Source organism: Haliaeetus leucocephalus, unplaced genomic scaffold (assembly GCF_000737465.1).
Source record: "Haliaeetus leucocephalus isolate CR32 unplaced genomic scaffold, Haliaeetus_leucocephalus-4.0 Scaffold566, whole genome shotgun sequence".
NCBI classification, from domain to species: Eukaryota; Metazoa; Chordata; class Aves; order Accipitriformes; family Accipitridae; genus Haliaeetus; species Haliaeetus leucocephalus.
In genome coordinates, this window is record NW_010973002.1 from 3091984 (window position 1) to 3106482 (window position 14499).

The window sequence follows — 14499 nt, forward strand, 5'->3', positions numbered from 1 at the left end:
CACCCTATTAAGCCAAAGGGAGGAAGTTCACACCTCTCCTGGTGTTATTGTTCCAGTCTGGCTGGCTGCAGCAGCAGAATGACGCTAGTGCCTTGGTTTGTGTTGTGAAGGTTATCTTTGCAGCCAGAAGGGCTAGAAAGAAGAAACTTCATTTACAGAAAAGGAAGAAAGCACAATACAGCAAAGCCTCTGGGAAGACTGCAGTGCTGCGGGTTCCAGGAGTTGGTTTATGTGTGGATTTTTTTTGTTTGTTTTTAGCTGTCATTTCCACTTTCAGTTGGGTAAAAGATTCTGCTATGTTGAATAAGACCAAGTATTAAAATGAAATAATATGCATTGTATTATGTGACTTTTTATAATCTTGCACAAAAAACATAATTAATTTACCTTCAAGTTTGGGGGCATACAGAACAGCTTATCATGAAGGCACTGCTCTATGGGTAACCTTGGCACCCTTGGTAGGATTCTTCCATAGGCAGGAGAAGGTCTATAGGGCTGCAGGTGGCTGTTGTGACCCTCACTGCATGCCAGTCTGTCTAGCTAAGGTGAGCCCATTAGCATGTCTGTAATGTTCCATGCTGGAGGAGGACAAATCCCTTCCAGTGTCTTAAATCTACATTAAACTTTGTAGCGTGGCGGTAAAAGTGGGGAAGCACCATCAGTCGGTAATGGTGACATAAAGGATGTGCTCGGTTCCAGTGTGAGCGATGGTTACGTTCCCTTTCCATTCACACCCCCGTGTGATGGCTGATTCTGCTGAGGTAGCTAGTACAAAATTATTTACTTTTGTTTCTTGTTTCTTTGTTATTTTTTCTGCTGTTTTAATGAGCTGAAATGGGATTACTAAAGGACAAGGCTCTCCCCTGCAAGAATTCTCCCCCGCAAGAATCTGCTAGCAAAATCTCAGTTCTGGTCTGTGGGGGCACAAGGAACTCGGATCAGATGATGGCCCTTGTGATCCTTAAGTGACCATAAAAAACCAACATCCTGAATTCCCTAGGCTAATTTGCAAATGGACACATTTGAACTGCACGTTAGCAAGCTAATGCTCATTTAACATCTTTTCCTTTCATTCATGGTGACCTCTCCTCCAAAGGAGGAGAAATACTGCAGGTAGAAAAGGGAATTGGTCCCTCTATGGTTTTTTTTTGGTTTTTTGTTTTTTTTTTTTTTCTTTTTTTCCTGTGTCTGGTCTCAAGCCTGAACCCAAACCTAACATTAGGTGCATATAGATCAGGGTGAACCACCTTTGCGTCTCCCTGGTGTTGCTGCTTTGTAAGATGTGCCAGGGTGTTCTTATCAGGGAGCAAAGCTGGGTTTACGCTGGCAGAGAAGTAAGGGTCTGGCCCAGCTCCAAAGTTCACAACTTTTTTGTATGTACATGTTACAGTTTTAGGGAATCGTCCCAGAAATAACACTCGCCTGGGAAATACTTTCCCATCCCACTCTAACCTTCCACTCACTTTTCCTATGGTTGAATTTGCAACGTCAAGTCTTTTTATCAAAAAATAAATGGCCAACTGACAGTAAGTGGGAAATTACCCTTGAATTCTTATATTTTATGACAGAACTTCTATTGCGTGCACAAGAGCCCACGAGGGCAGTGCCTGAGCCAATTCAAGGGGTGTCTGTGAGTTGTTACGGGGTTAGGAGGCAGACCGTGTAGAAATACAGCAACTGATTTCTTATGTGTGATGATCCCCAGCAACATAAATTTCTGAATACACTGGAATATTTTAAGAAATTTGTGTTTTTTCTGTATTTTATAGACAAAACATGTAGTAACCTTTTCATACAGAAACCAAGAAAATATATTTAAGGGTTGTTATTTGTCTGTGTGGCCACTTCAGCCTTCAAGGGACTACATTCTTGTGATGGAAAAAAAATGTATCAGATGGTGTGATTCCTTGAGTATCGATCCCTGGGTGTAGTTAAATGGTTCAATTTTGTCTGGTTCTTATGGGTTTGGATAAGAGGCAGAGAGGACACAAAAATCAAGTTTATGATGGAAATTTCATGAAAAAGAGTCTGACTGCTCCCTCTCTCCCAAGAGGGCTGCAAGAACATCAGTGTGAGGTCTGGGATTTTTTTTTTTTTTTTACTTTAAGAAAATATTTACTGGTTCTTTTCTACATTCCTTACACAGTCTAAACAACATTGAAGCCAAGGAGAGCTGGGTTTGGATTATGAACTTTTCCAGCTTTTTTAGAGCTGAGCAGTGAAAATGCTGATAAAACCAGCTTTTTTTCTTTTTTTTAAGCTGTTCGCTTAGGATACATCTAAACTGAGGTCGTTTTCTCATCATCTTTAAAATTGCTCATGCTAAAATTGTTCAACACCCAAGGATACCTGTATCTGTTGGGGTCGTGGTACCCTCTTTCTCTTTCCCTTTGAGCTAGGTAAAAGATACTACTGCCCTCAGCCCCAGGTGTTTGCTGCTTGTCACTAGCTCCCCAGCCAGATACCATCCCCTTGCTAATCTGCCAGCCCAGCCAGGTTAGCAACAGCATGCTGCTCCTCAAAGGTCTGCCTGTTTGCTTTGGTTGAAGATGCTCTGGGGTTCTTGCCCTGGCACTGGGCAGAGAAGGGGACGCTTGTAACAGAGGCCAGTGACAAGAAGCCGGTTAGCAGCCATAACCTTTTCCCCTGGCACAGCTGTTTGTGGAGCTCCCATCTGCTGAGGCTTGTCAGAAAAGCTGGCTGGATCAATGTAAATCACTTAAACCTGGACCCGTGGTCTTGTTACTAGCAAGGTGCCACTCCTTTAAATTCCATGATTAATAGCTAGCGTCTGTGGGGATATTCTGCCCATCAGTGGCTACAGCAAATTGATTTCAGGAGAAATCAGGAAATTGAAAGGAGAGTTGGGGAAATGTTGTGTTTCTGCTAACACAGCCACAGGCTTAAGTGATTTGCAATTGCTCAAACAACCATTTTTTAGCATCTTTAATGCCTGCTGGCGTTGGAACGTTCCCATCTCATGCCGATTGCTCTGACTAGCGTTCGGCAAATGGATGTTCTGAATCCTTTGTGTCTCCTGCAGTGGGTGGAACGGGGTCGTGCACGTGTGGGACCGTGCAAGAGGATGAGGCAGCTCTTGGGGATGAAGGCTGGGAGGTGGGTTACAAGGGAAGGGACTGCACAGAGCCCTCAGCCTGGTTGGGTGGAGTAGGCTGCCTTGGGAAATGCTGACCTGCACTAGGAAAGAAGGGGCCACATGGGGCTGTTGAGGCAATTGCTCTGGTTACTGCTTCATTGGGTTGTTACTTTTCCAACCTGGGGGAGAGATACGCCACAATGTCCCAGGCACGTTTTGATTTTGCCTAGCTTTAAATGCTGCTGGGATATAACCCCCCGTTACACATGGTTTCTGTTATAGCTATAGATTGACCCTGTGTTTTCAGCATTCACCTTGAATTTCAGAGCTTGGCTGGTAAAGTGATGTCAGCAAACCCACCAGTGAAGATTTATACCAGACCTCTGTTTTCCTTTGATAATGGATTAAAAAAGATCCCCGAATGGAAAAAACTGTATTGACAAAATGACTTTTTTGTCCCCTTTTATAATTACATTTTTATTACTTTTTTTTCCCGATAGCATAACTGTGAAGAAAGAATTACGCCCTATATGGCATAACAGTATCAGCAGAAATCCTGCAGTAAAAAGAAAATAAATCCATATGCTTTATTTTAGAGGTCAAGAACAGTCTAAAGTTACTTTTCTTTTAAGTTGCTGGATGCTGCCTAAAGGTTCGGCTGCTTTTTGTCTGCGGCAGACCCAGAGCACCCGCTAAGACACACCAAGCTAGAACTCATGGCTCACATTACATGTATTAGCTCAGCCATGGTAGCCTGGTTGTAAGTCTAAAGATTCAGGCTGAGGGTTGAGGACAGCTTAGGTGAAGGTGGCTGATGAAGGTAGTACTGCTACCTGTACAGCTCATCTGTTCATCAGTCAAATCCTGGGCTGCCTCAGCTCGCAGACACAGTTTTAAGGCAAAACAGCACTGGTGATACTTGTCTTAAAACACAGTGTTGTGAGCTATGGCAGTTCAGGTGCAGCCTGACGAAGAGCTCAGGTACCCAGGGATGAAGGAGAGAGGAGGTGGACAGGAGGAAGCACGCAAGCTAAATGCTCCTGCCCATCCATCAAAGCCATGAGCCTGGCATTGTTCAGGACATGGATTTGCCAGCTCTATCGCTTCAAGGACGCTCTTGTTGTCACAACTGCTATGGCTACACTGGCAAGTCATTCAATGTATACACAAGATTGACGATATTTGAGCATGGTGCTTGTAAGTAAATGAGTACAGCTTAATGTAAAGTCACTTCTCGTGTTTCATTGGGTCTGACCCTCCTAACCTGCCACGTATTGCATTTCAGAATGGCTGAGGGCTTAATGTCCCACTAAAATACAGCGGGTGGGCATGTTGACTGGAAGGGTATCTTGGGCTATAGCTAGTAAAACTACCTATAGGTATAGCTGTTTGCAATATGGAAGTCTGATGTGTGTCTTCTAAAGTGGTCCATGTTTCTTTAGCTAGGTAAACTGATAACTCTGGTTTCTGCCCATCCAAAGCTTACATGTTTGATCCAAACTTTTTTTCTTTAAAGTCTGACAAAACTCGCTGGTGTTAAGCAATGTTAATTGAGCTAAGTTACTGTTTTCTTTTATTGTGCCAGCAGCAAATAACCTTCAATAGATCATCTCCTGTTACCATTTATTCCAGAGATGACTTTCATGGATAGTGGTGGTGTTTGTTAAGATTGAGATCACTTTGCTAACAAAGAATTTTCCAAGGCTGAGATGAGGGATAAATCTGCTTATTTTGTTTAGTCTGAAATGACTTTCTGCAATATAATGGAAATAAAGGGATGTCTGATTTCTTTATTCTTTATGAGTCATCAGGCCTTGTTATAATGTATGGAAAAGTGGAGTTTCCTTAAATGCCACTGTTTTGTCAGGACTAACAGTAGCAGGAATATAACTATTTAGTACTGCATTTTACTGCCCGGGAAAAATAAAGTATACCTTATTTAGGATTTGTCCAAACCCAATAAAGTATACCTTATAGGATTTGTCCAATACCACTCAAGGAGTTAACTAGAAAGCTAAACTTGGAACGAGGTTTCTTGTATGGTCATCCTATTTGATCTAAACTAGGCCATGCTGCTTTGGTGCTTGTGATTTGGACCTGCCAGCTTCCAATACATTCCCTCTTTCTTATTTTAGCAATTCATCAAAATGAAGAAAACAGCAGTCAAGAAATAAGAGGACTAGAAGAGCTCAAGGATACCTCTGATGCTCAGGTAAATGTGTAAGATTAATGGCATCTTGGGGACTTTTTCAGATCTATGAGTTGAAGGATCTGCTTTCAATAGCTCTGGGAAATGGGTTTTCTCGATGTTCTGTGCAGAGAGCTCGTAGGAAGGAGAAAGTCTGCTGGATCTTGTCTTATGTGACTATTTAGAATAAGATTGATGATTACTCTGGGAATTAATCCCATGATGTTGCAATTGGACATCATTCTTCAACTATCTCTCTGCTCTTTTTAGATAATACACACAGCATATACCAGATGTGAAAATAAAATGAGATGTGTTTTAGGAGGCAAGGGCATGTGACGTTTTGATTGAATTTTAATCATTGTAAGTAGACATGCAGTGAAATGAGGATACTTAGTAGTCACTCAAGTGTAAGCAACAACCTTTTTCTTTCCTTCCCTAACTGCCCTCATTTACAACCAAAGCACACTTTTAGACATTTCTCAGAAGAAACTTAACTGCCTTTTAGAATATTTTATTGGGGAATTGCTTACCCTTTTTAATTCTGTGAATCTTTCTTTATTAATCTCCAGTTCATTCAATCATTCAGTTCATGCATTCAAACTGTGCAAGCGTAACTATATCGCTCATTGTATTGGTACTGATTATTGCTTTTAATTTAAAATTGATTTCTCCCAGTCTTGACTGTTTTTTTATCTGCTATTCCTCTTGAAAACCGTATGTTTCCCACCAGTTGCCACCTTTTCTCTTTCCTACATATGCAACTTGAAGTTCCTGTCTCTGATTTATCTCCTAACACCTTGCCGGCTCAAAAGCTTCATGCAAGAAAGACAGGATTTGCACTTATGTCTGTGAGCAAGCCTAGCTGAAGGGGTACTAGCCGTGTAGCCAAGTTAGCAGCACCTATGTCTTTCTAAAAGTAGGGGCTGCCTCGATGACAGTGAGCCCAGGAGGGGCTGCAGGCAGGCCTGGGCCATGGCAGACACCTGGAGAGTGCAGGCAGAAGGGTTAGGGACCATGAAGATATGCCTACTGCGTCAGTGTGTAACTGGGCTTTTCCAGCATACTCTTCAGAGTCGTGCTCAAGCAAGATGTTCAGAAATGGCCTTTTCTTAATTGCACACAATTTCAAATATATTAAAAAAAAAAAAAAGTGTAGTAGGAGCCCTAATGTGTAAAAATTTTGTTACCTGACTTTGATTCCTAATTCATGTCAGTGTGGGGTTGATTGCAGAGCTATAGAAAACACCCAGGGGAAATAATGACCTCACTGAATAAAAAATCTGGCTTTCTGTTTTCTTTTTTGGGTTTCATATGGTCAGTTCTATTTGATTGTTGTAGTTGTTCCTATTTTTTGAAAATGTTTATTCACATTTATGTCAGAGATGTAAAAAGAAAGACTACGACGTGTTCTCAGAGCTCCTAAGTAGCTAGCTAATAAGATTGCATGGGCAGATTATAAAAACCTGTAAGAATTTATTATTGGGATATTGATCTGCTCAGCTTATATTAGGCTGGAAACCAACTTCTAAAATTTGAAATAATTTGAAACACATTTAAAATTAAACAATTATTAAGTGAGCAGTTAGCAAGTGCTTAAGTGCCCAACTGGGAGGAGAGCAGGAGTGTTATCAAAGCACCTGTTGCTCCAATTTGTTTGTCAGTGCCATAAAAATGACATCCTGCAAACACCGAATATGGTTTGGTTTAAGGGTATGAATAATTTTTTTTCACTTTAGTGAGATTTTGCATGTGATTGGAGCAAAGCAAATGATCTTTCGAGGCAGTGGCATATGGTTTTAAGTTTTCAGGTTGATCAAAGGTGAAGCCTGTAATAATTATATTGTTTTCACCAGACACAGAAGGAGACAGAGGTGCGGTGGGAAAAAACCAAACCACCACAAACCTCTTCTGTTAGCGGAGTTGAAGGGTGTGGTGCCTGCTCTAAACACTGCTCTGCGGGATGTAGGCTTGACTTACATTGGAGTTAGTTGACAAAACTGGTAGAAATGTGGAAAAAATTAAGTACAGAGATTTTTAAAAGCAAGCATGCTGTAAACAATGTAAATAATGTAAAAAAAATCCCATCCTGTCTGCTTAGGGCTGTCTTACTTCACCTCCATGTCACTGCTAGCATATTCATTTATGGCCTTTGCAGAGGAAATATGTTCCAATGGATGTGCTGAAACAGAAAATGTGTTGTCAGCATCTTTGCTTTTCCAACCTCACTAGTGACTAATTTACTTTCCTTCCCATTAAACATTTTTATTTCATTTCAAATATTGCATAAACACCTTTAATTATAGTAATTTTGTGCTGTGAATGGTAGTAAAGCCTTACTATAAAGCTCCTACGTTCTTTTATCATTCATTAAATTAAAGCCAGTTAAAATATGCAACTTCACATAAGTTAGTACTTGTATGTTTGTTGGTGTACATGAATTAGAGGACTAAGCACCAACACTTGGTCATGCGGGATTTTGGAGGGTGTGTGCCCGCGCAAAATACAAATCAAAATTGCACTTTGCAAGTAGGACAGCTTGCCTTTACCTTTTCATCTAACAAACAGTTTCAAAGGTACTGCTTGAAAATTAAATTTATATTGACAAGTGAAAATGACCAGTAATAGGAGACTCGTATCAACATCTTCCCAACCAGCTTTTAGAAGCTGTCATCAATTAATTAATTAGTTGACCTGGATGCTTTCTTACAAGTATTTAGCAGAAAGATTTACAGTGGAAAGTCAGCATAATTGAGGAAATCAGAGTTAAAAGTGAGGGTTTCATTTTTTTTTTTTCTTAATTACGAAAAAGCATGTTTAGCCTTTTGTATTTCAAGTGCATTCTTTACTCCCAGAACCAAGCATATTTTTCAGGTTCTCTGCAATTCTTTAAATTAAAGAATAGTTGTGGGAGGAGGGGACATGTTAAAATGTAAGATTTCTTCTTGGTGGTTATTTGAAACAGGACAATATGATTCTTTAATGAAATTGCCAGTTTGAATACAGACCATACTCATGGCAGGGCTGATGGGCTCGTATCTGGAGTTCTTCCCTGGAGTGCTCATCCATGCAGAAAGCAATAATATGCTCTGTGCGAACACAGGTAGAGGGCAAGGGCTGAAAGAGAGCGAGGCCCATGTGTTCAAAAAGTTGTCTTTCTCCAGGATGTTTCTTCCACTTGAACATACTGAAGCCAACTGTTACCTTAAAACTGAAGTCCCCCTTCCTCATCTTAACCAGAAGTGGTTTTAACCATTGGGCTTTGCTTCATACACTGACGATCAATAAGCATTTGTTCAGCAGAGTGAACACTGCATTTCTGTCAATGTCCATCTGACATTTGACGTACAGGGACTCATAACCATCTATGCCACTCACAGGTCATGGTCTGACTTGTCTGGGTGCAACAGGAAGGTATGAAAAGTGCCTCCACAGTACTAAGATCCCAGATCCAGAGAGACTGTAAATCTTTATAGTCCTGAAGACCTGATAGGCCATAACACTTAGAGTTGTCCTTAGCCTGGGGGGATTATCGCACGCAGATGTTACACTCTCTGCTAGAAGCGTCGTGAAGCCATGAAATAAGCAGGTTTGTCTCTAGCTGATGTCCCCCAGCCATCAAAGTGTTGTGAAGTGCAGACATCAGACCTCAGCCAAGTCTGTGACAATTGCCTAGGTTCCCTGTGTAAATTACTGGAGAAAAAGGAGAATTTTAGGAAACAACACATCTGACCATTTTTAAATGTCTACTATAGAGTAAAAAAATTTTTCTTCTTAAGTACCTCTTTTTCTCTATTGATTAAACGAGTCTGGACAACTAATTCAATATATTCTTCCACATTTGATAAAGTCAGTCTCACTCCTGATCTGCAGGTGATAACGGTGTGTCAGAACTGGTTTATAAATCCATGTCCTTGATTTAGAATATAAGGAGCTAATCTCATAGAAATTGTAAGGACCTTCAGGTTAGGTGCTGCAATTCCTTATTTTTTTCAGTGGATTTCTGACCTTTGAACCACTGCGTAGGTTCCTTATATGGGAAAGCTGGGTTCTCAGGAGGCTGGGGACTAAGCATAGGACATGCAAAGCACAGGCTGCATCTGAATTTCTTTCCTTCTCCAGAGCACAAGTGCCTGATGCAGGCTTGTGAGGAGATGCTTTCATCCAGACTGGGGAATGTAGGCATGTAAAATTTCTTTCATATAATTCAGTAAGGATGACTCTTTGGAGTCATGGAAACTACTTTTTTCCATCAGCGTTAAAGCACTTACTCAGAAAGTGAATTTGTTTTCCTCCTCAGCTGAAGAAACCTTAACGCACATTTTCCTCTTCCTTGGAGAAACCAGTGGACTGAAGAATGGTTTGGGTGGGCACTCTCACACCTCCAGCTGTCATGGGCAGGAATTTCTCAAGGCCAAAGGACTGGAGCCTGCATGGCACTACGGGTTAGCGGTCAGGGCACCCCTGGCTTTTGGTCCTGACGCACAAGATGTATTGTGAATTTTGGAGTAGATACTGATTCAGTTAAACTCAGGATGAACAGCAGAAAGAAAAGGGTGGAGGAAGTGGGGAAAAAGGTTTATTTGCAAATCGCCTTCAAAGTCATATAGCAATACCATAGCCATGCCACATGCCTGGCCCTCCCAAGGCATATGCTGTTCCCATCAGGAAACATCTGGGCTAATAAAAGCCATGCGGTATCATGGAGCCAGGTCTCAGTTGCGCAGAGGCTATATCCGTGAAAAAATCATGGACAGTGATATTAGCCACTGACTTTGCAGGAAGCAATTTAGCCCTCATCAGCTAACTCTGTGATGGGTCTGGTATGCCTGTGTGCAAGCGTGAATCTGTCTTTATATATATATATATATGGCATTTTTATAAAACAACAAGTGCGAATGTTTTGATGAAACACTATTGGCATAGCTAGAATAACTGGCAGAATATTAGCCAAAAAAATAGTTCTAACATAGTTTTTAAAGCAAATCTCATTTTCTTCCCTAAACAAAATCAGGAGATATTGATTCGTTATTTACAGAATAAATAAATGTGGTGCAACTGCCTTTTAACTCTTGAGGCTGGCACACATGAAAAATGGTTGGAGTCGGAGCAGAGGGAGTTGTAGCCTGTTATTTTTAGGAGTGCCTTGTGTTGCGCTTCATTCTTTTTCCAGGGCTGTTCCTGGCTAACTTTCCCATGAGTTTTTAACCTCTTGCTCCTGTTCTCTTATGTAACAGGAAACAGGCTGACAGGAACAAATAAAACACAGCGTATCTGATAGTCACACTCAGAGGAGCGGTTGATTTAGTTAGCCCTGCTTTCATTCCTCCAAAGTAGATACATTTGGAGACTCAGATGTGCCTCAGCTCCTCTCCAGTTGCTTCCCACAAAGCAGCGACTTGTTTGTGTTCAGCGAGCGGCATTGAACTACCGCAAATATGAGAAAACTGATACATTTCTTTTAAGGTTGAAATTTGTGGCGGTGTCATGTCCTGGGATTGTGGATTTAAGTATCTGTTTGCTCTTTCTCCCACCCTTAAGGCAGGGGTTTTGTGCAAGCTTCAGGGAAGAGATGACATCGGACGGATTGAGCTGGTCCAGAAGCTGGCGAGAGAAAACTGCCAGTTTTTGCAGGCGGATAGAAAACCACCGGAGAAGGCAGAACAAGTAAGGCATTTCTTGTTTGGGGTTTTTGTTTCTTTCTAGTAGGGGAGGGAGATTTAGGTCACAAAACTGAAATAGCAAAGCTGATGGTCAGAATCCAGGGCACACATTAGTCGTGGAGCTGCTGTAGCTGGCTCTCCTCTGGCATTTACATTTCTCTGAAGTGCGTTCAGTTCAATAATTGTCAACACACTTAAATTATTATGTTGTCATTAACTGTCAGTTACTGTTATTAATATCTTATACACATAGGAAATAGCAGGTGATTTCAGGATGCTTTCTACCACATTGTTGTTAGTGATTATGAAATATTTGGGGTTTAGAGTGTGTTTAAATAATGTATAAGGTATATGAGTGCTTCAAGTGCTTACTTTAAATTGTCTTAAAATTACTTTGCTGCTGGTATATTTGGATGCAAGTATTGGCTGGAGCTTTTCAGTGTGAATTAAAAAGAATGGTCTGGATAGGGAATTCAGCAGTTTCTTTAAAAAAATGTGTTTTCAACCAAAAGTTACGCTGAAGAAAGCAGCATTCTGTTTAATGATTCTGAAAGCACTTATTCAAATGTTAATAACTGGATTGAAAATGCACTAAAACTTGACTGCTCTGCTTATAGCACAATGTATCCTAATTTTGTTCTCCTAGTAAAGATTTCTGTTCTGATTGCATATTCATCTAAAGGTGCCCAGGATAATAACTGCAAGAAACAACAAAAATCCCACCTAGTTTTCATGTGTCTTGCTATTATGTATATGTAATTTATTCCATTTTCTGCTCACTGGACAGTAGAAAAAAAGCATGCGCTTTAGAAAAAAAATACGTTTCAGCTCATCTGCAAGCTCATTCCTATTGAAGTAAGGCTGCACAAAGGAAAAGAGAAAGATGAAATCTTATTTCAGAGCTTCATGCTGTTCTGTTCGGCAGCGTATAAGGTCTAGTCTGGTGTAGTTAAATATGTAATTGTATCAGTAGGTGCGCAGGAGGGAGGAGGGTAATTAGCCAGGCTCAAATCCCTGAGATTGAATTGTTCCTCAGCTGATCCGCTAGCCATCGACATCTGGCAGAATTTCCATATATCTTTAAACTGTATCAGCAAAGTGCAATTAAAAGTTTAGGTGCTTAAGTAAAGATTTTAAGCCAGGGAAGGTTTCTAATTGTGTTTCAGGATTTGGAAGTAAGATTACAGATGCTGTGTGGGCATAGGGGAGAGGGGAATATCAGGACTGATACTCCAGAAATTCAGTGGATATTTTTGCTGCTTACTCTGGTCATTGTAGAGGGTGCTGTGGTGTCAGCTGCAGTTCTGTAGCTGCACAAATTACAGTACAGTTCCAAAAATGGAAAGGAAAGAAGTGCTCAGCTTTTCTTCTCGTTTGAAAAGTATGGTACTTAGCAATTGCTGCTATTTAGGAGATGAGTGACTTCAGTTTAGCAGGAGCTAGAGCAAGCGGCTCATATCCATACTGAGTGGCATAACGCAGCAGTTACTGCTCTTGGGCAGGGATGTGCCTTTAGACCTAGGAGGTGGCAGGAAAGAAGAAAAGCCGAGTGAGAGACAGCAGCAGCACAGGTTGTTCCTCATGTGCCCTTTAGTTCTGTGCGGGGAGTGTCTTACAGCTAGTGCTGGCGGTGCGCTGCTCCCCCCGATGTTCTGCAGGTTGCTGGTTGTTGTAGGGTGGGGGGTGACGTGGCTCTTCCCTACGGTCCAGGCGGACCATGCCCAGATGTGAGAGGGACTTGCAGTCCTCGGTGTGGGTGTATTTGCTAAGCCCCCAACCAGTCTGTTCATTCCATTAGGAATAGTCACCAAGAAGGCATTACCGAACGTGGGCAAGGTCTGTCGTAGGGTTCTCAGTTTAGCTGACTCAGGTAATTTACTTTCGCTGGAAAAATCCCACACTTTGCTGTGGTGGGGGCAGTGGGTCGCATGCGTTCAGGAAGCTGTGAGCTTCCATCCCTTCCTCTCCCTCCCTTCCTCCCTTGTGGTCTGAGAGCTGCTCTGGCGCTTGTCCAGGTGGCAGGATTTGGCTGGCTGGGCAGTTTGCTGCTCTGGGCAGCTGTTGCCTCTCTTCTCCAAGGAGAAAAGCAGCAGGCTGGATTGTACTGAGTATCGCTCAGATGCGGGCTTTCAGATCTTCCCGTCTCATCCTGCTGCTACAGAAGTGATGGCAGATTCACTGGCATCAGCTTCCTGCCCCGTCCCCTTGTGCTCACTGTAAATGTTAGAGGAACAACATGTTCAGGGTGTGGTGTCCTTACAAAATGACGTGTGGCATGCCCATCTTTCTCTTTTTTTTTTTTTTAGATTTTTAAAAGCATAGCTTAATCTTACGTTACTTTCTTAGAAACGCAGGGTAATGAGCACTCGATGTAGGCACTAAAATGGAGCAGCTCTGCATGTTCTCTGCAGGACCCTCACTTCTCGGCAAGTATCCTTGCACTAAAGCTTTCACCAGCTTTCCCTCCCGGGGAGCTCAAACTGTGCTTTCACGGATGATCTGCCTTCCTCAGAGGGATGACGTTTGGTCTGTAAATGAGACGCCTGAACACCCTGCCAGGATCCTCTCCCTGCATTTGGAGAGCCGGCTAGCCGGGCTGGCCTCCTGGCAGCCCATCTTGAAGCAGAAACGCTGCTGTTTTGCAGGGCTGTGTGTTTCACTCGGCCCAGGGCGATGTCGCAGTTTGAGGCTGGGGTCCTTGTAACCTGCCTGGAAGTAAAGCTGCTCTTTCCAGTATGGTCAAGGGGGAATTTTTGCCTGAAGCAGAGTTCTGGTTTGTTCTCCTCTAGGAATATTGAAAAATAACCCCAATTTGAACGCAGGGTTAGAATTGTGCATATGCACAATTCCTCTCTACAAGTACTGCGTCCCACGCACATAATGGGAAATGGAGTTGGGGCTCCTCTGGTGCCATCCACTTTGTTTCTAAAGCAGGTCTCTTCAGATTAGCACAACCTCACACAGTTTTCCAGCATTAACAGCAAACACATATGTAGTATGATTGGGCTTTGCTGATTCTTGTACTTTCCTTTGAAGACGGAAGAGCTGTCAGCCTAATTGAAGAATTTTGTACCCAATGACCCCAATAGCTTTTTTCCTGTACAGTCAATGAGGTGTGGAGCTGCCTGGAGAAATGACCCTCTTTGTGTTCCTAGCATTCTGAGTGTGATGGGGAACTGGGCTGTGAGGAGAACTGGTGAACCCTCCTATCATTCAAATAGCCAACGACCATCTTTATCTGAGCTTGAGGACAGAACTTCCTGACTCACGCAGGAAAGGTAGATGACGTGGATGCACAACAGTCTGGTCTTCCAGAGGTTTTGGGGCAGATGAAATACCTAATTGTATTCTTCAAGGTGTGGTGTTGGAGACTGTGGTCCATGGCCCACAGTAGGCAGGTGAAGCTTGGATTGGTTTGGGTCACTGGTTCAGAAAGAGATGAAATTTAATTATTTTTTCTCAGAAAAAGCAGATGGTCTGGAAGAGGGAAAATACGGGACAGCTGGGTGGTTCACTGGAGGAAACAGCCCAGTTTGGAGCTATGGTGGCAG

General features: G+C 42.2%; 1 protein-coding gene across 1 annotated transcript in view; it reads left to right on the forward strand.

Annotated features, from left to right (window-relative positions):
* RAPGEF5 (Rap guanine nucleotide exchange factor (GEF) 5) overlaps window positions 1-14499 on the forward strand; it is a 188113-nt gene that overhangs the window by 83454 nt on the left and 90160 nt on the right. Inside the window, 2 exon segments of the mRNA XM_010577614.1 lie at window positions 5233-5309; window positions 10827-10966. Of these exon segments, the coding sequence (XP_010575916.1) occupies window positions 5233-5309; window positions 10827-10966 (217 nt within the window).